General features: G+C 35.9%; 1 protein-coding gene across 1 annotated transcript; it reads right to left on the bottom strand.

The window, feature by feature from the left end:
- Positions 1–132: 132 nt before the first annotated feature.
- LOC142355500 (transient receptor potential cation channel subfamily M member-like 2) lies at positions 133–22,266 on the bottom strand (the record flags this gene model as incomplete). The annotated part of the gene is made up of 8 exons (XM_075407637.1): positions 22,036–22,266; positions 21,194–21,300; positions 9,808–10,009; positions 9,251–9,437; positions 4,052–4,251; positions 3,278–3,476; positions 2,776–2,796; positions 133–325 (listed from the first exon to the last, which is right to left on the bottom strand). Coding segments are annotated over exons 1-8 (1,181 nt in total), but the record flags the coding sequence as incomplete, so codon positions are not given.
- Between the last annotated feature and the right edge of the window lie 4,000 nt (positions 22,267–26,266).

Here is a 26,266-nt window from a genome sequence, read left to right as displayed (position 1 = left end):
CTCTGACTGTTCAAAAGTCAAGTTCATTATGAGTTCATTACACCTTGCAAGATCTACCTCCTGACCCAACTCTGGCAAACTAAAAAGAATTAGATTCAAATTGTCATCATTTTTTCAGTTAATTTTTTTTACCTAGGTAGCTTGCGCATGATGGCGTCCAAAAAATCAGCCACACCGCCCGAGTTTCTGACCAGCAAACAGGGCATTTTGTACTGAAGTGACATTGAGATGGATGTGAAGACAGACAGGTTGCCCCCAACTATCAAGTTCAGAACTGGAACTCGTCTCGTGTTGAAGTCCAGCCGGCGGTCAGATCTTTTGCCTTCTGAGAAAAAACCATGACCAGCTAATGCCCAAAGTTTGGCTCGCATGGGTGATTAGAAACTTGGAGACAGTTCAGTTTAATAGGACAATTTATTTAGATATAATCCGTTATGCCTAAAAACGTATACACTTTCATTGAGTAAATTCACTGAAAAATAGCAGCATGTTTTAAGATTAGAATTGTGAGCGTGTGTTTTCAGTGACAGTAAGGAAAACTAGTACATACTCGCTTAATAGATCGTAACTGAATAAAAAATGTGAGTTTTAATTTTGTGGCGTTATAATATTTGATCAATTTAACTTTACCCCTATATATTTCACCCGAACTATTTCAATCCTAAATCATTTCAAATCGATTTGAATTCTATATAATATTTTGTACTTGGCTTCTTAAAAAATTGCATAGCGTTTTTGAATCAATGCGTTAAAAAGAACTAAAAACTATAAGGATAAACGTTTAATTTTTCAACTGCGTGCTAACATACTGAGTGGATTTTATCGAAGTCTGAGCATTCTGTTCTGCTGACGTACAACTTATTACAATTTTTAAAATTTTGAGCTCAGTCTTTTTTCCAGGATTTTCTGAGTTTTCCTAAAGCATTTACAATTATCACGATATTTACTTGTGTTGCAACAAGATTGTGGTGCAACTTTTCGTTTCAATTTTGAAATGAATGTGAAATTCAATGTGGACTCTGCATGCATAAATGACAGCGTTGTTCAAGTGAGGCCCATAGGCAAGCAACCTAGATTTTTTAAATTGGATCAATGAAGCAGAAAGTTTCTGAAAGGCACTTGAAACAGATGATTCTACATGAGACACATAAAAATTGGCCATTTGGCTCAATATTATTAACTCGGTTGGAAAATATCATAACATCTAAAGAGAAGAAGAAATGCACATTTCTTAGAATTAGATTTTCTTAATTTAAGGGGTCCTAAAGGATCGGTTGGAGTCAAAAAATAGTCGAAAAATAGTGCTTTTGGGGTACAAATGCAAAAATTTCCTCAATTGCATTCTGTTTGATTTATAATTGCCTTTCGGTGTAAGTGAAGCACCAATTTTCAGCAATGTGATGACCCTTTGGTTCCTAGCAAATTGGAGTTTTGGACGTTCTATGTCAAAGTTTTGATATTGTCCTTTTTGTGGGAGCGTGCAGGCCTCACTTTCAACGAATTACAATTTTTTGACTGATGTGATTCCAAAAACAAAACTTTGTGGGTGAAACTAAATTGTTTCTTGAACCTTGCAGGCACATTTGGGCGAATTGTAACCCGTACCGAACTCCAAATGCGATTATGTACTGGGCACGTATAAATGATAGTCATTCTAAAATCTGTCAATGCTAGTTTTCGAAAATTTCGAGTAAAAGTTTTAATTTTCAAAAAATTTTGTGACGTGCAACAATTTCTGGATTAGTTTTTAACCGCTTTCCCGGTCTGTCTTAGCGTCGACCAACTAGCACCCCAGGTTTCAGAGGCAATCAAGTTATTGCGTTTTCAGCAAGTTTCCAGCCATTTCCAGCAGTTTACAGCCGAAATACACACTGAAAATTTCCAAAATCAGCGAAATTTCAGATGAAACAATTGTCGATACTGTTTAACCATGAAACAATTAATAAAAGGGAGAATTTCGTGCGGGTGAAATTGCTTGCCCGAGGCCCTATAATTTGACATCAAGTCCCAATAGACCACGTTTGGATCAGAACACTAACGGAACCCAAAATCAGCAACAATTAGGTCAGGAATCAGAAAAAATTGACAAGTTATTCCAATTCATTAGTACGTGAGCCAATGTTGCCCTCCGTTTGTTTTAGTGTGTTATAATTATTTAAACACTTATAAAAACAATTATTTTGTTTATTCGGGATCTTTTTTTAGTAAAAAAAAAATCATAATTAGCCCCAGTCTGGAAAAGAAAATAAACAAACAGAATTGACACAAGGATGAAAATTGTAAAATCAGTATAAATTTACTTCTAGCAAGTTAAAAAATGACATGAATCATTTGCAGGAATCAGTTCTGATGAGAAATTGCATTTTGACGTGCTAAGTACTCATTCGTACTTTTAGTTTGGTACTGGAAGGGAGGGCTGTACTAGCTTGTATTGAACCAGGACATGAGCGATATGCGCCCCTTAGACTTAGGTATCTGAAAAATATTTTGTTTGCTTGACCTGATTTGAAAAATTTGACTTTATTGACCACCAGAGACCAAAAGAACTAAGCCTCCTGTTTGTCGACAGATAAATAAAGTCAGCTGTCTTATTCTCCAAGAAATATAGTTCGGTATGCTTTTTTAAGTTATTGAAACCTTGTTGGAAAAAATTTTGATCTCATATATTTTGTGTACTGAAATCAAGCGGATTCTTTTGTTATGATGGAAAACGGTCGTTGGCAACTCAATCGTTGATGAAAACAAACATCTAAATATAGGATATAAGTGTACTACCACCAAGACGAAGATTGAAATCTGAAATGATAGTGAAGATTTAAATGTTAAATTAAAATTGTAATCAACTCGTTAGTTACGGTGAAAGAAAAAAGAAACACTTGAAATCCTATTTGGTAAGTTTTCACATAGCATAACTTGCATCGTTAATGTGAATCAAATGTAATTTATACCGGAAAAGTACGTCAATATTAAATAAACTTCAATGTTTCCTTTTCGCATATCCAAACTGGCCGAAAATACCTTGAATGCTCATCGTTACAAAAATCATGAAACTTTATTTTAAATTATCAAAATTTGGTTTGTGACAAAACTTGGAAAAAAATATAAGCTGTAATAAAATGATCAGGTTTTAAATCCAAATCGATCAGTGACTCATACTAAACTCTGCAAAATTGACCTTGAAAATCTTGATACTACCTGTTACCAGACTAACATAAGTGATGACCGGTAGCATTATAAGATTTCATGGTTTTGAAAAACTCAAATTGTGAAACCGAACCTTCATCTCTCGACGGAGAATACTTTGAGATGGCGTCCATCAACTTCAGTCTGAGTTCAGTGTCCTGGTCTGGCTTCCTGAAAGTTCCATTGTCAACAAGCAAAAAGAACCTATGGTTCGGATCCAGATCCTGACTTCCATCTGTGGCTTCAGCATCTGGGTTTGCTTGCATCGGGTTAAGTCGAGCGGGTCGGTTTTCCTACAAAATCAAGGAAAAAATGGAATAAAGAGCTGTTTTGATGCAATGATTTGGAGTTTAGGGCAAAAAGAGGAATAGTCAACGCCAGGATGTTTTCCGAATGTTTCAGCTCGTATCTTATAACTTATTGATTATATTCCATTTTCTGTTCTAATGGCTTCCTTTTTATGAGACAAAATTTTTCTATTCAAGGTCATTCTGTTCAGATGAAATATCTATCAATCTCTAAAGTTGTATGATCCCGGGTTGAAAAAAGCTCTCGGTCTTTCCCAAACTAGAGCTTCCAAAATTGACAGGTGGGGTACATTTACGGAAATATTAATTCTTAAATTTTATGATCCCGGGTTGAAAACAGCTTTGTGTCTAAAACAGATAAGAAAATTGACAATTCTTACCGATTGCGGTTCGTTTCCGACAAAGTGAGGTGAAATTTAAAAGTTGAGTGCTATAGTGGAGTAAAAACAAAGCTTCTTTTCCACTATATTTCCATTAATTTCACTAATTTTAAACGGCGGACACCTCGATTACGGACATGATTATGAGGACTCATAGACTCTTCTAGATTATACACTCACATCGCAAGCCTGTTCCAACTCGCTCATGTTAGCCAGCATTCCATAGGTACAGACCCCAATTAGGGGGAACATACTCCCCCCAGATGAGATAGGGTCCCCTGCGTCTAGAGAAGCCCTTCCGTCCGAGTAGTACTCTGCAAAACCCTGTCCAATCACCTGACTAACACCTGTGCTCAGTCCTTTCGTCACAACCCACGAGCCTGAAATTGAATTAGGAATAGTTACCTTTCTAAAGGTAGATGAACACTGTTTACAATCTTCATTTACGAACTGCAAATTGTGACAGTTTATTGTAATAGTTAGAACCGCCTCTTATATTGATCCGAACCCTACCCTAGTGGGGAGGGAGGAACTATATACTCAAATGGGTTTTTTTGTTCAGTCAAATTTTCGCCGATCGATATATTCATCGTAGAGATTTGTGAGTGGTATAAATTAAATGCGCGTACGTAAATGCGCGAATATGAAATTAAAAAAATTTTCCTATTTTTTGCTAAAACTTGGCTCAATTTTGTTAATCTACTTTAAAATAAGCTAAAATTTATAATGGTAGAGTTTCATTGTTAACGTTAGAGATATAAGAGCGTTGCTGAAATGTTTGATTAGAGACTTTTTTGGCTAAAAATTTTAGTAACGTTTTCAAAAGTCAGACATTTTTCATCAAAAAATTGAACAAAAGATGATTTTTGGTCCACCTTGTTTGTATGCCAAGTATGCCAAAATTGGAGGTCTAAAAACCGCCGAAACAATCTCCGAAAGCTTCAAGAGAGAGCTAGTTGAAAGCTGGTGCCCTATAAAAGTCTTCTGGAATTGAAACTTTGCCGTTTGTTTTTGCAAATTTAACTGATTAAACAAAACATCATTTTTGGATTATTTCACATAACAAAACTGGTCAAAATCGCAAACATTTGAAACGCTTGGGGGATTTGTGGGACTTGCATCAAAATAAGGATAGGTTTGATATCATCATCGATTCTTACACAAAGAAATCCTATAATTTTTTTTGGTAATGTTTTTTTTTCAAAAGTATTTTGCATTTATTTTTTTAATGATGATTACTGACAACATTTTTAGTTAAAGGCTCCATTAATGACAGCTCCATTTTCCGTATAATGGGACCAAAGGTAAATATAACTCGATTTCAGAGAACCTAATTGTTTTTATGACTTTGGATATGAGTTTTAGTGAACTTTAACTGAATTCTAGTTTTGCCTTCAATTGTTATTCTGTTTGCCTTTGCAGCCTGACTACATATTTCTACTAATCAAAGGTTTTTGTTTTTGGTACAACTTACTGTTACAAAATATTAGTGACTTTTCATCTTCGCCCATATTTGTAGGTTTTTGTTTTCTTGGCTTTGGAGAAGAGTTTTAGTAAAAATTTAACTGAAATTTTGAGTTTCGCCTTCAATTTTTATTATGTTTGCAGTCTAATTACTAATTCGTACAATGCATTTGGTTGCTATCTAACATCTCTTATGATATTGAATATATTTAATTTTAAAAGATTTCTGAGATTTTTCAATTTGTCTAATTTTTTATCTTAATTATGTAAACCTTTAGCTCACTCTGAGTAAATACAAGTCAAAATTATTTCATATATGATACAAAATAATCTTGTGGCAGATATCCTTAGAAAGAATTGCTGCTTGGTTTTGATATTACGAGTGTTCATACAAAAATTTGTGACTTTTGTTCATAATTGCCAATTTTAGCTGTTTTTTGTTTTTGTCAAAATACTGAACCATCTAACCGAGAAAAGCGTTTCAATTTTTGTAATTAATACTTTTTATTGTTTTCCTAGCTTATGGTTTTAGGGGCTGCAACACCATTTTCTTGCAAAGTTTTGTATTGTTATTGTTTGTATTGTGTTACTCTTGGTATTGTTTTTTTTTCAACTTTTCTATTCATTTGATGTAATTTTTGTTGTCGTTTGCAAATATTGGGTAAAAAAGTTTCTCAATGGACAATTATTGATAAAAGTTATATTAAAAACTGATATCAGTAGATAGCTAATGGTTATTTTTACTTACAAATTAATTTCTTTCAAAAAAGTAAATGTTTCTTCATCTTATCACTTTTTGTTCTAATTTTTTTCCTTTTTTGTTTTTGACAATTTTGTATCATTTTAATAATTTTGTGTCAATAGTGAGAGATCTTGATAACTTTTCTGTTGAACGAAACAAAATTATATCTGTTGGTCAAACATTTTGACTGATGTCTTTTGGGATTAAACAATTTGTTTCAGATTTTTGTTTAGATACTTTTCAATTTTTGTGCGTCTTCTTGTTGTCATTTCCAGAAATTCCTCTAACAAAAAACCTGTGTTGTTCAAAGGAGACGAGAATTTAGATTTAATTTTCCCGCGGTTAATATTTGATAAACTAATGGCTTGAAAACTGTTGTTACGTAAATTGACTGATTTTTTTCTGGTTCTGCTTCTGCTGTTCTGCTTGTATTTAATTTCATTTCATAGTCTTATAAATTAGTCTCACTAATAGCAAGCGCAATCAGTCTTGAAGAAGCTGCACAAAATGGCCTACTCTTCTAGTCGAAAGTAGATTTTGGCATTGAATTTTGAAAATCTTTAATTTTTAAAAAATCCAACGGAATTGTGAGCTTAGTCATTATTGTTTGTGTTAATCTGTATATTAGTATCTCTATTAAAAACAATCAATCCCTTTTCTATTGAATTAATTTTTGCTCCTGATAACGGTTTTGTTTTTCTAAAACTGCTTTAGTTTTTGTAACGACGAGTTTTCGTAAAATGTGCATCAAAATAACGGGCAATTCGCTGGCTATTAGAAAAAACGTAATCAGGAAGTTTTATCGTCCTTAGTGAACAGCTGAATAGTTGGTTAGCTGGGACACTGTTTTTGTGCAAATTTTGATTTTTTCGTTTTGCCTGTTTTTGTTTTTCATTTTTTGTCGTATGAGCTACCCTGGACAACGAAAGGTCTCACTCACTCTCTATGGGCGAATAAAAGAATCTCTCAATGACTTCAGTTGGTCCATCCTTTTTGTAGTCAGCTTGACATCTCTTCTTTACGAAAAAGCAAAGTTATATTAAGCTTTGTACTTTTGCTCGTTTTTGTCGACTTTTACCAAGTCGCATTGTGGAAAAAGTCTGTTTTTTTTTCTAATTAAGTGCAGGTTAATCACCTTTTGTATAGTCTTATCTGATACCAATTAGATTTGGTTTTCAGTGGTTTTTTAAAAAATGGACAACAAGTTTTTGTCGTAATTAATGTTTGTATTTATTTGATTTTAACGTGTCTTTTCTGGTATTCATTTTATTGACAGGTCTCATCGGCTCTCTAAGGCAGATTGTTTTTTTTATTTAGTAGTTTTTTGAACGATCTATTTTTTTAAATCTTTATCATTTTGTAGACAATCAAGGGAAAAATGTACATGAGTGGGGGTCGGAACTGAGCAAACGCACATTACCGAGTCTCTTTGCTTCTTAATAGAAACCGTTTCCATCTGAAAAGTACCAAATGAACGCTAATTTGGGCGCAGACGTAAGTGAGGACAAAAAGAACTGAAAAGCCAAAGGAAAAATTTCAAGCTTGAAAAGAATGAAACGAATTCAGGCCTACTGTGGTAACCAATTCCCCGAATGCTATTTTCGTAACCCATGATACCCACCTTAAACAAGCCTTTGAAAACTTACTGAGACTATTAGGAGGGTGCCCTATAATCGTAGCGTAACATATAAATTAGGCTCCGTTACGTTTACTCGTAAATATAAGACGTAAATGCTCAGTACACAAATCTGCTTTCTCAAAAGTATTCATTAAAATTTTTTAATATTTTGAATCAGTACGTTGCAATTTACGAAGAGTTTCATTTCCATTTCAGGAGATTTTTTGGGTGGTTTGGTGGACACTAGATTTTTGCAAGTTTTCTCATTACGTCAGTGGTGTCCAAAATAGGACAGCAGTGACAAAAAACAAGAATTCCGTCACTCGTACTCACGCATAACCGGTTCAGGAAAAAAACCCATGAAAAAATCCCAATTAATTTTGAATAGAAATTAAACCCCCACAGAAACAAACACCCACTTGACTTTTCACGAGCTGCGCGTTCAGCGCGCCTATTCATGCCTTAGCGGTCTCCGAGTCGAGTTGTCACCGCCATTCAACGCAAAAATATGTAAGATAAGCGATGAATGCGGAAAGTTTTTAAGATAAGCGGTGAATGCGGTGAAATTACAAAAAGAGCTGTGAATGCGGTGAAAAAACCTTTATCGCCTGGTAGCAGTGAAATTACATAAGTTGACCGCTTTGAAAAAATTGTCCAAATTCTGTAAGATAAACGGTGAATGCAAAGAAATTACATAAATTCACCGCTTAACTTAGTGGCCAACTTACATAAATTCACCGTTTAGAAAAAAATGTTAAAATTGTGTGGGAACAGCAGTGAATGCGGTGAAATTACACAAATTCACCGCCTAACTTACTGGTGAAAGTACATAAACTCACCGCTTAGAAAACGCTTCGAATTGTCATTTTTTCAACGAAGTTAAGACACATTTATTAAAAGACGCACGGAAAATTTATCCACGCATAATCATAAATCTTTTTGAAACTTTTTAAGCGTTGAATTTATGTGACTTCACCACTATAGTAGGCGGTGAACTTACCTAAATTTTACCGCTTTCACCACATTTCGCCGCAAATTTATGTACAATTTTTGCGGTGAAAAAATCAACTTTTGACCGCTTATCTTACATTTTTTTTTTCGACCCGGGTCCGTGGGACTTGATGCGAAACTACCACATTCGAAAAATTATCATGACCAAAATGCAAATTTATAATGGGGGCTAATTTCCGAGGGGGTTTATTTCATATCTATAATTATGCATGTTTTTCACCGTTGGGGTTTATTTCCTAGACTCACGCATAACATAACCCTTGTCCTAATTTTGAGCATCATGGAAGAATGAAAAGTTTTAAAAGTCTTGTTAGATTTTTGTTGAGTCAGAAATTAAAATTAACGCTGATTGTCCACATAGTAAGATCGGAACTTTTGCCTCGTTGTGTTAATGTTCTATGGGTTAAATAATTCAATTAAATTTGATAAATGTGTTTGGTTTGAAAAGTTCCAAATGTGATCTAACACTCTTGACTCATTTTTGTGGAGAAAAAATCAAGCTTGCAACATTTTTAGAGCTTTATAATTGCAAAGAATTACGAACCACTTTGTGCAGCTATTCTCATAATAGCCTGTCTTAGAGTTTGAAAAGATCTCTCAGGAAGAGTGATGCCATCTGCAGTGTCCGTTCCCCACACAGACAACACCATCTGGGGGTAGTTGGCCCTCCACACTTCTTTGAACAGAGTCACTATGTCTTTGTAGGAGGTGTCAGGGGTTATACGAACATACTGAAAAAAGACATTTTTTCAGGTCCTTATACTCCAGGTTGAGGTTCCAGAATATGGAGACCTCTGGTCAGATCATCTTCAAGCGCGTACAGGGGGGGGGGGGGGGTGGGGAAGAGCCGTTCATAATTACAGGTTCTAGATCTCGTTCTGAACGCACGAAAATCTGGACAAATATCTGAAATGAGTCTGGTCAGTGGCAGCATTACATCAAAATAGTCAAGGCATGCGTTTTTATCTTTTAAATTGCTGCCGAAATTGAACTAAGAAGTGTTCGATTTGGAAGAAATTTGTAACAATTTACGTTGTGTTTCCTCATTATGTTTACTTTCTATGGTGAAATTTTGTTCAAAACCTCCATGTATAAACTGACCGGTCCATTTCTGTTCATTTCGTTCATCCCGGGCGGAAACACGGCCACACCATAGGCGTCGGTGGGTCGTTTCTCCGTGTCGTCATAAAAGTTCCAAGGCAGAGTCGATCTCGAGTCCCTGTGTCGTCTGTTGAGCGCCTGCGGGTCGTGTTCCTCTTTCAAATACCCACATTGACATCGCTTTTCAGTTTCTAACTCAGCTCTGAAATTCAAAGTGAACTGCATTTTTTCTTAAGAAATGCTGAACTTCAAGAACTAAAAAATTCTCTATAAAGGTATCTGAAGTTTTCCTGAAATTTTTCTAAGCGTTTTTTTAATCGCTATTGCGTTCATCGCGGTAAAAATTTTGAGTTATTCGTTGAAAAAATAAGGAATTTTCAAACTAAGGTTTCACTCACCGGATAAGCACAATCTTATCAAATCGTAGAGAGAAAATCCTTCTTGTCAGTCGTTAAAAAATCTGTTTTATTATTTTATTAAACTTTGCTCTGTAATTAAAAAATTCAAGATTTTTCGTCAAATTTGATTTGAAAATATATTTTTTTGTACGGAGATTTTTCATACGGCGAAATATGTTAGAATATCGATCAAACTATAGTCTTAAACTCGAAACTTTCTTTCGAATTCTGCGAATTCGAAAGAAAGTTTAACTTAGCAGATTAGAAAGAGAAATGCAAATTGATTTTGATCAGAGAAGTTATATAAATGAATCGTCAAGAAATGGTGCTTAGAATCAATATTCGGTTCAAATTGGTGAATCTAGATAACTAATATTAGAGTGAGATTATTCGAAGTAAAATTTTCCCAGCAAGTATTGAATGATTATGATACCACCGGAAATGTGAACGAATTCATTAAAAAGTGTAATTGCATACCATCTATGGTACACCCTGCGACTGATTTCTGGGAAATTTGCGCAAGCAAACCATATTGGGTTACCTTTTCGACCACCACTGTAAATCATGGTGCTAAGATTAGTTTTGTATATTGACTTTCTTGCACGCACTGATAATTGGTATATATACAGCTGATTTTTGAGCGTTTTTTCATCCCCGAAATCAAATCACTATCTTGATCTAATAATCAGATCTCTCCTGCAGATCTCTTAATTCTACTGTAAAACACTATTCTTGTAATTCTCTCATTTTGAGAAATCATTTTTTCTACATAGTTAAAAAAAACTTTTTATTCCGCTTGCGCAAACCCTTAACCCAACAGGTTATGGTTCCAGAAATTTTCTAAGTCATAAAACTGATTTCTAAAGCGAAACTAATTTGTTGTTGACGGTCATAATCTTTTTCTGCTCAGTACCTTTTCTTTTCACAACTGTTTTCCCGTCTCAAACTACGATGAATCAACAGAGAGTGAAGCTGCTGACCTACACAGGAAAGGCACAGGACTTTCTAATCTGTGGCACAAGATTTGTGGCAATGATGCAGACGAAAGGACTATACAAATCATTTCTTGGGACAGAGGAGCGACGCAATCAGCCATCACCACTAGCCGATAGTGCGATCAATGATGAAAAGAAGAACCACGAGCTGCTGAAGGATGCATATGAGAAGGACGTTGCAGACATCAAGGAGAAACGGAACAATGTGTGGTAAAATCTGGCACTGACTCCTATGATGATTCCACAACTCTTATGGTGATGAGACATGACTGTATGGGATCGGAGATGGAGCAAAGGCTTGGAAGATTTCGCAAGAGAGTCTGGAGACGCGAACAGTGGTGCATTTGATGGCACAGCTTGCTCGACTGCAGCTCGAGGACGCTGGGAATTTGAATAGTTTCTACATCAGAGGTCAGGAGTTGCTCAGAAAAAGTAGCAGGGGAAGCAGTCTCAGAAACCCACTTCAACGCCTTGGTTTTCAATGGTCTGCCATTGGCGTATGAAGGTTTTGTTACACAGGAAAGCTTTAACCCGGCAACGAACTTCACATAGTTAAGAAAAAGGCTGCAGAACCTCCATGAGAGCACAGCACAGAGGCATAAGGGACAAAGTGGTTAAGTGGCAGTGAAGCGCGACTTCAAGAAGGGATGCAAGAAAGAAACTGATTTGTGAGTGAGATCCCTGGACACTTTGCCAAGGACTGCAGTAGGAAGGAGACGACACAATGCAGCAAGAGTGGTAAGAAAGGTCACCTAGACCAGGCGTGCAAGAGACAAAGAGGTGGAGGCAAACATGAGTCAGTGGCAATGGGTCTAACATTGGCTTCACCAGACGAGGAATGCTGGGCAGCTATTACCCAGTGGAAGACAGCAAGCATTCTAAGGTACAGTGGTTGTACAGATCACATAGTGACGAACATCGATGCGTCCCTGGACTTTATGCCCGTTCAATCAGTGGTCAGAAATCCCAACAGAGAGGCTTCCAGAGTGGTGGGCAGAGGCTGTGTGAGGATCAGCATACCCTGAAACAAAGGGGAATTCCAATGCGTACTCAAAAAATTTTGGTGTGTGCCGGACTATTCTTCAAACGTCTTGTCAGTCTCAAGATGCACGGAGTTGGGACATAGCTTCACTTTTAAGAAAGGAAATAGCTGCACGAAACTACAAAACTCCAGAGGGGAACTCGGGTAAAACTAAAACAGGAAAATAATTTGTTTTACTTACCCTGCAGCGTTCCAGAAATCAAGATCAGTTCCGACAGCGTGAAACTTGACAATGCAAGGAAGTGGCGCAAACGATTGGGTCATTTGAATCAAACATGTGTGGTCAGGAATGCACTAGAGAATGTGGGGGAACTCGATGATGTATGCAAAGTGTGCGCATTGGCCAAGATCACATCGACGCCAGTACCAAGAGTGGCAGAGACCCAAGCAGAAGAGAAGATGGAGAGGATGTTCACAGACGTGATGGGACCTTTCAGAGTAGAGTCACTATCAGGGTTCCAGTTTTGCATTGTGTTTGCAGACCAGTACACGAAGTTTGTGTTTGTGGACTTGCTTAAGGCAGAGGGTGAAGCAATGTCCAGCCTGAAGAAAATTGTTCTCAGTGTGGGGAAGCCCAAGAAGCTGAGACAAGACAATGCGAAGGAGTTTCTCCCAGAGCAGTTAAGGAAGTACTGTTTAGATGCATGCATTCTACGGGAGAAGACCATACCAGAGACGCCACAACAGAATGGGTTAGCTGAGAGGTGCAACAGGACACTGCTGGAGATGGCAATATGCTTGCTCATTGCCTCGGGTCTTCCCAAGATGATGTTGGGAGCAGCAATTCTCCACGCAACAAAGATCAGGAATTTGGTTGTGAGACGAGGAGAAGGAAAATGACCAGCAGAGCTGATGCGAAGTATAAAATCTAAGCTATCAATTAGTATATTATCTATTTTTAGTTGCGCAGTCTTCATGAGGAAGCGGGACCGAGATGTCAGCAAACTTGAACCCAGGCCACTGGAAGGAAAATGTAAGGGTTACACCGAAGTAGACAACGGATACCGCGTGTACGTACCCAACACACGCAAGGTTGCGGCAGTTCGAGATGTGATCATCAAAGAATCCGAAGTGGAATCTATCCCTGACAACACAGAGGCGCCCGACCTACTAGATGAGGGTTCACAGCAACTGGGAATCTGGCACCTAGATGATGGTCATCAAGACGATGGCAACAAAGACGTACAGGCACATCTACTGCAATAAAGGAGGAGTGGCATGACGCAGAGAGCGTGAACACTCAAGAAACGACACTGAGACGTGATGCCTCAGATGTTGAGGAAGCAGCACTGGACGAAGAATCTACTGCAGCAAGAGAGAGTCTCAGAGACTCGGAGTCACTAGAAGACAGTGAAACGGATGACTTCTGACAGTCAGAGACAGTTGGTTTCTTTGAAGAAACACTGGAGCAAGCGGACAGGGCAGAGCCCAGACAAAGAACACGAGCAAGGAATGTTCCGCAGTGTTTTGGAGAAGTCAGGACGCATCTTGCTGTGACTGAGGGTGACTATGTGGAACCCAAAACAATCTACGGAGCCAAGCAAGGCAACGATTGGGACCAGTGGCACCGGGCAACGAAGGACGAGGTTAGGGCACTCCTAGAAAACGAGACTTGGAACCTAGTGCGACCACCCACAGACAGGGACGTCATAACGGGCAAATGGGCCTACAAAATGAAATTAGGACCCAGTGGTCAAGTGGCGAAAATTAAAGCACGCTATGTTACAAAAGGCTTCAAACAGGTGGAAGGACTGGACTACTTTGACACATTTTTGCCTACCTTTAAGCCAGAGACTTTCAGGGTTCTACTTCAACTATCAGCGAAGCAGGGTCATGTGATGCACCAGTTTGATGTCAAGAGGACTTTCCTGCACTCACCAATAGAGGAAGAAGTGTATCTGGAACAGCCACAGGACTTTGTGAAACAAGGATCAGATGGGGAGAAGTTAGTATGTCGACTGAATAAATCAATTTATGGTTTAAAACAGGCCGCCAACAACTAGTATAAGGAACTGGCAAACTTCCTACTGAGACAGGGGTTCACCAGAAGCGGGAATGACCATTGCTTGTTTGAGAGAGCAGCAACAGAGTGTCACACCTTCATCTTGTTCTGGGTTGACTTTATCATATTGGCATCAAGAAGCATGACAGTGATCTCCGATGTCAAAAAGGCACTCGAAGCAACATTTCACATGGAAGACAGAGAGAGATTACAAGGTGTCTGGGTCTAAGAAGCGGACAAAAAGAGGGCAAAGTCAGAGTCGACCAAGAACGCGAAATAGCGGTTCCAAATGCATCAATGCAAACCCTCAAGAACTCCAGTTGATTTGAATTTGAAACTTCAGACACCACACAACGGAGACGAAGAAGGAAGAAGTGGTCCGGAGGATCTACAGAAGTTTGTTTGGATCACTTCTGTATCTGGCCAAACAGAAGAGGCCAGATATCATGTTCACAGTCAAAATTCTGTCCACACACATGAAAGCGGCTACCAAACAACACTGGATGTGCGGAAAAAGTCTTTTGCGATATCTTCAAGGTTCAAAATAATTAAAAATTATTTACACAAAAGAAGTTAGTTATGATTAAGTGGGGGAAAGTGATGCAAACTGGTCTGGTGACGTGAACAACAGAAAATCATCGACGAGCTACCACTTCAAGCTCAACGGACGTGGCGCAGTACTCAATTGGGGTGTCAAGAACAAGGCCACAGTTGCTCTTTCTTCATCAGAAGCAAAATATCAGGGCATGGCAGCAGCAGTTTAAGAAGCATTATATCTGAAACAATATCTGGGGAATTGCGGCATCCAAAAAAAACATTTCAGTTGCAATTGGAGAGGACAACCAGAGTTGTATTAAATTGTGCCAAAACTCAGTCATGCACAAGAGGAGAAAACACATTGAGACAGAATTTCACTTCAATCGGGACAAGACGGAAGGTGCGACTGTTTCAATTCATTACGTTCCTACTGACAAAATGGCATCCGACATCTTTAAGAAATTCTTATACGTATCGAAGGTGGAAACATTCAGAACTGTTTTGATGGAAACAGACTCTACGCAATCAGCTCAAGTCTGAGTGGGATGTTAGAATATCGATCAAACTATAGTCTTAAACTTAGTGAAAATTAGAAAGAAAGTTTAACTTAGCAGATTAGAAAGACAAAAGCAAATTGATTTTGATCAGAGAAATTATATAAATGAATAGTCAAGAAATGGTGCTTAGAATCAATATTCGGTTCAAATTGGTGAATCTAGATAACTAATATTAGAGTGAGATTATTCGAAGTAAAATTTTCCCAGCAAGTATTGAATGATTATGATACCACCGGAAATGTGAACGAATTCATTAAAAAGTGTAATTGCATACCATCTATGGTACACCCTGCGACTGATTTCTGGGAAATTTGCGCAAGCAAACCATATTGGGTTACCTTTTCGACCACCACTGTAAATCATGGTGCTAAGATTAGTTTTGTATCTTGACTTTCTCGCACTGATAATGGGTATATATACAGCTGATTTTTGAGCGTTTTTCATCCCCGAAATCAAATCACCATCAAGAACTAATAATCAGATCTCTCTTGTAAATCTGTATATTCTACTGTAAGGTATAATTCTTGTTATTCTCTCATTTTGAGAAATCAATTTTTCTACTTAGTTAAAAACTCTTTTTATAACGCTGGCGAAAACCCATAACCCAACAACATATAACTAGATCTTACAAACAAGACGTTTTAAAGGGCGTTAAATTCGATTATTACTTTTCAAAAAATTATTTTTGAGGTTTTTGAGACAACATCGACATAAGCATCGCCTAGCCTGTAATTCATTTCCTGAATTTTTTATAAGAAGCTTCAGAAACAATTCAGAATTCAGAATTTCCTAAGTGCTGTCTTAACAGACAGAAGCTAGTTTGCATATTTACTTTCTGATGAAAATAGAAATTGAAGCATCTTGTATGCAATTGTTTATCAAAAGGGTTTCTATTGAACTTTGTCTAATTGAATTGTTGTTCAAAGGAAGCGCCAGCAACCGTGCCAAAATCTAGTAATAAATATAACATTTGTTTTCAAATTCCCATAAATTAGGGCATTCTAAAAGAGTCATATCTGGACTTTATTAGATTTAGTAAGCCAAGACCAGGCGCCAGGCGAGATGTTTCCAATCGAAAAATATCTTATATTCTAGTCAGTTTTAATTCTAAAATTAAAAAATTTGATTTTGCATCCTTTTTAACCTTAAAGAAATTGATGAAGTTTTGCTCCTGAGATAAATTTTTGTTTGATGTGACTGGTATACTAGTGTAGAGAACATTTTGCTTTGTGTTAGTATATTTTGTATAAAGCGTATGAGATAAATTTTTCACCGTTTTTTTACCCTCTGTTAATTGCTGAAAAAGCCTAATTTAATTCAACTTTTTGCTGTTTAAAGTAATGAATTGTTTTTGTCACTTAAAGAGATACAACATAGGTCAACTAAACAGCAAAACAAACAACAAAGCCTCTTGAAAACAAACTTCGACTAGGCTTATTCTTTTGAAGATTTTGTAGAGACCCCTCAGTTCAGTATTGTTTTTTGTTCCGACCCCACTTGTGTGGGGAGGAACTATATACTCAAATGGGGTTTTTTTTGTTCAGTCAATTTTGGCCGATCGATATATTTATCGTAGAGAAATATGAGCGGTATCATTAAAAAGCTGGTCCAGCGTAAAATTCAAAATAAAAAATTTTTTTGATTTTTGGTTTTTTCGAGGAGTTATCGAGGATTGAAGTTTTGTGTGCACACTGGATATTTGTTAACTTTTAGTGTAATTTTTCTTCAAATTAAGATACTTTCTATAAAAAGATCATTTGAAAAATAAATTTGACGCAAAATTGAACCAATTTTGTGTTCTTAATAGACTAAAGGCGATAAAAAAGACTATTTCTTGTCTCATAGGGAAGTTCTCTATCAAAAAAACTCGAATTCTATTTGAGAGCCCATTTTTATAAAATTTTGCTACATTTTTTTTGCTTTTTTAAGTCACCTAGAGACTATTCACTTTTCATATCGAAGTTCCGTTAATAACAAACCTCCTTTACAGTAAAAAAGAAGACCAATGAACAAGAAAACTCGTTTTCGAGGAAATGCTCATGTTTTTTTAGCTTCGATTTGAGGTTTCTTATTTTTAAACGAAATTTTGAGTTTGTTTTTGAGGTTTCACTTAATTTTTGGAGTCCTACAGCGCATACTCATTATCAAACAGTGCAATATAATCCGCAATGAACTTTAACTGAACATATCTAGTGCTGTGAGAGGACAGCTAGAGGCTGTTAAGACTTTAAAACTAATTTTTCGAAAATATTTTTGAACATTAACCAATCTTAAACGTACTATCAAGAACTGTAAGTCAATCACAGTGATGACAGCAATCTCATCCCTCTTATTGCAACCAAATTGATTCTGACTAGTGATTTTATCTTCTAACTATTGATTATATGGCTTCAATGACACAAGATTAAAAAAATATTTCGAAAATTTTTGGAAATTTTCGTAATATTGGTTATTTTTGAACTCTTATAACATTATCCAAAAATTGATAGCTCCCATTGGCTCAGAGAAGAGATGCAGTGGACCATGGATAACTTTTTCAGAGAAACGCTTCTGGTTCAAATGGCTTTGAAACTTTCTTCTCTCATTTTTCTTCTGAATTTTGGTTTTTGTCTGATTTTGTTGTTGTTTTCATAGTCATAGGAATTATTGTGATGTCTTACTGATTACATATGCTTGACAAACATCCCTGTACTCCCATTGGGGCATATTTGAGCGTTTTTATTGATTTCCATTGAAGGCTATTGATTTTAACGGCTGCTAAGACTTTAGAAATAATTATTCAAAAAGTTTTTTTGAACATTAATCAATCTTAAACTTTTTATCGTGAACTGTAAGTCAGTCTCAGTGATAACAGCCGTCTCATCCTTCCTACTGAGACCAAATTGATTCTGGCTATTCGTTTTGTCTTCTAACTATTGGTTATATGGCTTCAATGACACAAGATTTCAAAAATATTTCAAAAATTTTGGAAATTTTCGTAATTTTGCTTATTTTTGAACTCGTATCAAATTATCCAAATATTGATAGATCCCATTGGCTTAGAGAAGAGATGCAGTGGATCACAGATAAAGGTTTCCGAGAAAAGCTTATGGTTTAATTGGCTTCGACACTTTCTTCTCGCACTTTTCTTTTGAAATTTGGTTTTTGCCTGTTTTTGTTGTTGTTTTCGTAGTCATAAGACTTATGATGATGTCATATTGAATATCAAAAAATGTCAAACATCTTTTTCCTCGCAAAGGGTAATATATGGACGTAGTCTTGAACCTCCGTGGTAGACAGCGATTAATGCTTTCGGGTTTAATCGCTGTTAAGACTTTAAAAAAATTGTTCGAAATTTTTTTTTGAGGCTTAATTTAGCGTATTTACTGGCTCCCATTGAAAGCTATTGAACTTAGTGGCTTTGATACTACGAGTTATCTCAAAACTGCGTGGTTCTAATTTATTTGTTCCTGTTTGTTGATTTTTTGAAAGTATATTGATAAACAAGAGCAATCCCACTGCTGTTAAAAAATAATTGATAACAGAAAAGCATTCATTGAAAAGTTTATTTTTTAATACATTCAAAACTTTTCTCATTTTTTTTCTTGAATTTGCTGTTTTTTTTGTTTGTTTTCTTTAGATAGCAGTTAATTGCTCATGAGCAAGGTCTCATGAGCTTATAAATAAGGATTAATTGAGTGGTGTTACCCGAAGCAGTCAGTTTATGGTAAATAGTCTTTAATTTTATAATATACATTTTCTGATGTTTTTCAAACTTTTCAGTTTTTGTTATTCTTTTCGTCAAATTGTAACTTATTTTCATCAATGAGTTAGTTTCATGCAGTTCATTTAGTTTCCTGCCATTCAAAAAATAACGTATCTACTAAAATTATTTGTCACGGACATTTTGTTTTTTGGACAATACGCGTTTTTATAAACGTTTTTTGAGTTGTCAGTTTTTGTGTGTCTTCTTCTCTTCTTTCAACACAATCGCTTAATAACAGATCCCAATGGTTTTCAAATGTTGCCCAAGAAAACTTATTCAATCTCTCAATACAAATTTTTCAGCTGAAATAATGGAAATAACAATTGAAATAAAAGTACATAATATTCAAAAAATAGCTACAGATTTTAATGGTAGCAATAGTTCGTTTTTGCAAATCTTTTATAATTTTTTGAGTTTTTCTTTAGTTCGTTTCTATGGGTTAGCCTATGCAAAGACAGATCGTTTTGGTTTTGTATTGACCTTTTAGTAATTTGTCAAGGATCATTTAATTAACAGCTAATGATTTTTAAGATTTTTGAAATTTCTTTGTTTAAAAATGTTTACTAATTTTTGAAATTTGCGTCATTGACTCATTGCCTCATTTGCCTCATTTTTGAAATTTTCCTTAATGAGACTTAATACCTAGTCTCATTAAGAAAACTTTTCATCTGCTGTATAGTTAGGACAAAGTAAATTTGTGTAATTAAGGTTCTATCTGACTGCATTTTGACGTTGTTACTATGTTGCTTTCAAATTTAGATAATCAGTTTTTGCCGTGAAGTTTTCGTTTTTGCTATTTTCTTTGTTTTTTTTTTCTCGTGGTCTCTTTAAGGTCAAATTTCTTTGGCCCTTTAATGAAGCATGGCATTGTATAATTCAATTAGTAGATAGGTTGTGTAACGATTGTTTTAAACGCAAACATCTATTTTTGTTATATCTTCGTTTGGTTGACAATTAAGACAAAAATGTAGTTGAGCTCGGGCCGGAGCATCATGTGCGAACGCACATTAACGAGCCGCCCTGTCCATTAAAAAAACAAACACAAATTGCCGAAAACCGGCTTTCCACAAATAGACATTACTTTAGATGGAGCACAATGGCTTTATTTTATGTTTATATAGATTTAGAAATAACTTTTTTATTCAATGAAACTGTTTTAATCGAGTAATTGGAAACTCATTTAAACCTAAGATTAAACAAGAAAAAGAACCCACCACAAGATTACAAATACAACACAAATGCAGACGCATATACTCACTCGCGCACACTCTTAAAACGACATCGATTTACTTTAGGGTGTTTTTTAATTCAATTTTTTATGTACATGAGTTAAATCATCGTCACCTCGACGAGTACCTCAACTTCATTTCAACTTTCCATAAACATTTTACAAGTTCTGCAAAAAGTATTGAATTCAAAATCAAACAACTTAGATTTTATCTTGAGACAGTTTACATTTTGGTATCTGAACTTACTCAATTCTATTAAAGATGTTCACAAATCGAAGTCAAAATCAAAATTAAACTGCTAACCAAATCCCGCTCCAAAAATTTATCAAATTTGTATTTCAATAATTGAAACCCCTCAAGTGCAATTTTGCAAAATTTTAATATCGAAAATCTGCACTCTCAGAAAATAAAGTGCCAAAAATTCCTGTTCACGTAGGCAGAAGTTCGCATCTATTATAAACTTTCGTCTTCTTCAAGCTTGAAAATTGCGTTTTGCAAGGATAGATCACGTGACTCACTCTGCATGACGTCACTGAGACCTTCCGGCGCTCATCGATGTGCTATGCCAGATTTTTTAAGTGACTTTGAACAGTCGCATGCACAAACGTGCTTAAAACACGCAACTTTATAGTTTTAAGATGCCGAGAGTTCATGGAAGTCAACTTCTGATTAAAAGTCTATAAGAACTTCTGCCATTTTATCTTTCGGCACTGCAGATTTTCGGCATTATAAATTGTGCATGTGAGTCTTTTAAGCAAGGTTGCGATCTTTTACGCAGAAGTCACTCGCCATAATTAAACGCCTGAAGTCTCAGCACAGCCATGTAATTTTTACTTGGCCAATTTAGTCTTTCTTTATAAAGAGTTACAAAAATGCTTTACCTTGGTAATCGGTTTGATCCCGACTTGATGGCAGGTCTGAGAGATGGGATCTCTTTGTAGCAGATACAGACACTGAATTTGATATTTTGTCTGATCCATTCAAACGGCTGAAAAATTGTGTACCTCATAAATCAAAACGGGCATATTGATCTTCAGTTTACAATCCCTATTAGATAAAACCAAAAAAAAACAAGAGAAAATTAGATAAAAGTTTTTTTAATGTAATAAACATTTGGTCTGTTCGGTCTCAAAAATGAAAAAGCTTTCGAATTTTCGGTTTCGTCATTTTTTAAGTATTCGACGTAAGGCAAATTCATTATGTTCGGAAATCGAACGCAAAAAATGTTAAACTCGGCAGTATAGGTTTGATATTCTGCCTCAATTATCTAATCAAACGGCTGAAAATATTATACAATGTAGGGTAATTTATTGTATCAATGAGGGTAAGTTGGTAGGGCTCGAGCTTTCGCAAAATTTACAAAGCGGAAAACCAAGAAATTAATTTATATTATTGTGATCGGGAAAAAAAAACTAACAGGACTAGAATGATTTCTGCGTTCTAAACGAATTTTTAATTATGCCGAATTGAGCTGACGAAAAAACTCGTTTGCTCTTGTAAAGAACTTCCAATAAAATTAGCTTAAACGACACCGAAAACTTGAAAATCTATCGCATTTCTTAAACATTTTCATAAAATTACTAGAGGTTTTCAAAAACTTTTAATAACTGACGTTTTTTGGTGAGCGGTAACTTTTCGGTTTTAATAGAGTAGTTTTGTGCGTTCCAGGGCAATTCCTTTTAGAAAAAAAAACTAAGAAATTTTGATTCTGAGGTGAACCTACCGCAGGCGGAGGAGGTTCGTTGACCGGGACTGGGTTCTGCGGCTGGACTTGACTCCGTCGCATTGGTAACATCCCGGATACTTATAACCAACTAGTTATAATGTATGCTACTACAATTCATAACTACATGAACAGTTCTCACCATTTGTAAACATTAACAAACTACAGGTGCGACTAAAAAACGCACGCTCTATTTTCGCTGACTTGTTTTCACGCTAGATAGTGAATGGTTTATTAATTATAACTTCAACTACAGAATAATAGTAAAGCTTTTTAAAGCATTTTTCTTTAGAAGTTTTGAAGAGTTTTGATTGCCTTAAATATGTGTGAGTTGTATGATTATACATTTGAGAATGAGCTTCAGTTTCCACTGACCATAAAATGCTTTCTTCTAAACGTTTTTTCTTCAAAATTTTGTCTGTGAACTTGCTTTGCCTGTCAAGCAGGAAGTTTTCGTTTTGAACATAGATAATTTTAGGCAAAACTTCTTGAAAGGAACTGAACAATTTTGAAAATTGTAGATGTACATCGTTTTTTCCGGTTTTAGTCAAAGAATGTTTCTTAAAAATTCTCAAAATTTCATGTCATCATTTCCCTGTTTGATGCCTAAAAAAACCCAAAGCAAATGTAAGCCGTCACCAATGCTAAGTTATATTTTAAATAATTACCCAAAAATGACCACAAACAAAACAATAAAGTTCAATTTCAAAAAACATTGCCTCAGTTTGAGACTCTGTCAAGAAAAAACAGTTTTTTTAGGGAAAAAAACGATTGAATTATTTTACCAGGAAGTACGGAAAATCATCCAAAAAGTTTTCCTCGGACATTTTGTGCAAATTACTGTGCCAAATTTTTATCTCCTACAAATAAATTATGTCCAAATCGTTGTTACTGGTTGCTGTGGTTAATTCGAACATTAAAACGATTCAAACGGGAGTATGACAGAGAAATTTGATGAATTTTTTCTAGTTTGAGAACAAAGCTAAAACCAAAATGAAGCTTGAAATTTTGCTAAATGATGACGAGCTGATAGTTACTTATTCCAGATTGCTAAGTCGACGAGAACAGCGAATCTTGAATCACCAAATGTATTTTCATTAAAAGATCAAACAAGCAACCAAAATTATAAAATTAATTTCAATCAACCTTTTGTATGAGTTCTCAGCCGTCCCTTGAAATTTGTTCTTTAGCCTAGCGATACGAAGAGAATTCAGGTGAGTCCAAGAGATCAGGTCCCGTTGGGTATATTGTCCTATTCAAAAAAGGATTCGTTTGACTAATTGCATCATGTTCATTCTTTTCTGTATATGCTTTACTGCCGACAACAAAATTCGAAAATCTGACACCCACAATTATAAGTTTTTGTGCGCGTTCTCCTATCTCAAAAAAGTTTTTCGCCCGTATGCTAATGCAAAGCAGTAGCAGAGTTTATCCTGCCGTCTTACTTCCGATTGCCAAATGACAGAATAGTGAAAAAGAGCGGAAGAGATCGAAGGGGGAAGACGAGGAGAGAGAGAGGGAAACACAGATAGAAAGATTGAAAGAGAGAGAGAAAGAGAGAGAGAGAGAGAGAGAGAGAGAGAGAGAGAGAGCGAGAGAGAGAGAGAGAGAGAGAGAGAGAAGAGAGAGAAGAGAGAGAGAGAGAGAGAGAGAGAGAGAGAGAGAGAGAGAGAGAGAGAGAGAGAGAGAAAGAGAGAGAGAGAGAGAGAGAGGGAGAGAGAGAGAGGAGAGAGAGAGAGAGAGAGAGAGAGAGAGAGAAAAAAAGAGAAGATGAGGATGGAGGTATATATATTGAACTGGAAATGAAAAGCTGCGAGCACAAAAAATTATCAAGCCCTGAGTTCTGCAGCATTATATAATTAGGTTACAGACTAACGTATCAGTTGTATTAATAAATTTTAAGGGTTGACAACAAAGCTGTTCTATTATTCAGCTATTTAAACACCATGAATTTGCAAAATGGAAGTGAAAACTGGCATGTTAAGTTTGCAGAACTGTAAATGAGGATCTTCACTCTATACAATTACCTCACGTGAGATGACTTTATATTTTTTTTGTTGAAAAACTATTTTTCGGGGAAAAATGACACAGGAATGATTAGCAGATTGCGTGATTTGTGATGTAAATTTACATGAATTTTCGGGACGATCGTTCAGAATTTTCAAATGATTAAATGAGTCTTCATAGGTTTTGCCATGCATATTCACATGAAATATAATGGGCTCTGTATCGAAACACTCATGCGAAATTTTTAAAAAAACGTGTCTTCACTCAAAAAATGATGTTCTTTAAAACTAAAATATCATGAAATGTTATTCTCATGTATCTTATGTAAAATTTGCAAGAAAAAGATACATGCCCCCAAAGATTTTTGTATCTGCAATGTGAAATTAAAAAACACAATTTGCATAGCGCCAGAAGACCATATCATTAATGGGTTTCAAAATTTCTTCCAATTTCAAAACACTGGGATACAAATTGATGTATTTTAATCTTTGGTTTTATACATAAATTGGACAAAAATTTTTAGCACTTTCCAAGACTTGTAACGTACAAGCGACTTTGTATCAGGGAACTAAGTTTCTCGGTTGTTTATGTTCATTTTCGAATTAATTGTTAAGTGACTCTGCTTGAAGTCACTGAGAACTTCTGGCGTTTATCGAGAACCGCGTAACTGTTCGAGATTTTAAGTCAGAATTTCGAAGTGACTTCTGCAGAGCACTTAACCATGCTTAAACACGAAACGCGCACGTTTTAAAATGACGAAAGTCAACGAAATTCAACTTCTGGCTAGGTAGCAACTTCTGGCATTTTGACTTCTGGCACTGCAGACTTTCGGCGTTTTAAAGTGCGCACGTGAGTGTTTTAACACACATTTAGGTGATGGAAAAGTCATTAGAGACCCTTTGGAACTGTTTTTTTTATTAGAGTAACCGAGACCCAAAAATAATCAAAGAAGCATAAAATGTGGTTCATTGGTGATTTAAATAACCTATGTAAGCGATGGAAGTTACTTTAGAGTAATCTTTATTGTGACGAAATAACAATAGGTAAGCATTTCAGCAAAATTATTCCGCTAACTAAGGTAATAATTTCAAAATTTCTTACTCGATAAACTCAGTGGAGTTATGTATTAAATCCAAAACAGTGCCTGTTGTTCAATTTAAAGGTCCGAAGAATAAGGATAAAAAAATATGGATATAAAATTTGGGAATTAGAGATCGAAGGCGGAAGAGATCGAAGGGGGAAGACGAGGAGAGAGAGAGAGGGAAACACAGATAGAAAGATTGAAAGAGAGAGAGAGAGAGAGAGAGAGAGAGAGAGAGAGAGAGAGATAGAGAGAGAGAGAGAGCGAGAAATAGAGCGAGAGAGAGAGAGAGAGAGAGAGAGAGGAGAGAGAGAGAGAGAGCGAGCGAGAGAGAGAGAGAGAGAGAGAGAGAGAGAGAGAAAGAGAGAGAGAGAGAGAGAGAGAGAGAGGAGAGAGAAAAAAAGAGCAAGATGAGGACGGAGGTCTATATATTGAACTGGAAACGAAAAGCTGCGAGCACAAAAAATTATCAAGCCCTGAGTTCTGCAGCATTATATAATTAGGTTACAGACTAACGTATCAGTTGTGTTTAAATTTTAAGGGTTGACAACAAAGTTGTTCTATTATTCAGCTATTTAAACAACATGAATTTGCAAAATGGAAGTGAAAACTGGCATGTTAAGTTTGCAGAACTGTAAATGAGGATCTTCACACTATACAATTACCTCACGTGAGATGACTTTATATTTTTTTCTGTTGAAAAAACTATTTTTCGGGGAAAAAATGACACAGGAATGATTAGCAGATTGCGTGATTTGTGATGTAAATTTACATGAATTTTCGGGACGATCGTTCAGAATTTTCAAATGATTAAATGAGGTTTCATAGGTTTTGCCATGCATATTCACATGAAATATAATGGGTTCTGTATCGAAACACTCATGCGAAATTTTTAAAAAAACGTGTCTTCACTCAAAAAATGATGTTCTTTAAAACTAAAATATCATGAAATGTTATTCTCATGTATCTTATGTAAAATTGCAAGGAAAAAATATAACATGCCCCCAAAGATTTTTGTACTTTTACAAGGAAACTCATGTGAACTACAATTTACCAGTAATGTATTGATTCTGTCGTCATCTTATAGGAGTAATCTAAGAAGAACAAAAAATTGACAGTAATTTTGGATCCTTCCCCATTCTA

This window comes from Convolutriloba macropyga, unplaced genomic scaffold (assembly GCF_964194025.1).
Source record: "Convolutriloba macropyga unplaced genomic scaffold, txConMacr16.3 SCAFFOLD_3417, whole genome shotgun sequence".
In the NCBI taxonomy this organism is placed as follows: domain Eukaryota; kingdom Metazoa; phylum Xenacoelomorpha; order Acoela; family Convolutidae; genus Convolutriloba; species Convolutriloba macropyga.
Note: the sequence above shows the minus strand (reverse complement) of the source record. Positions and strands in the feature narration are given on the sequence as shown.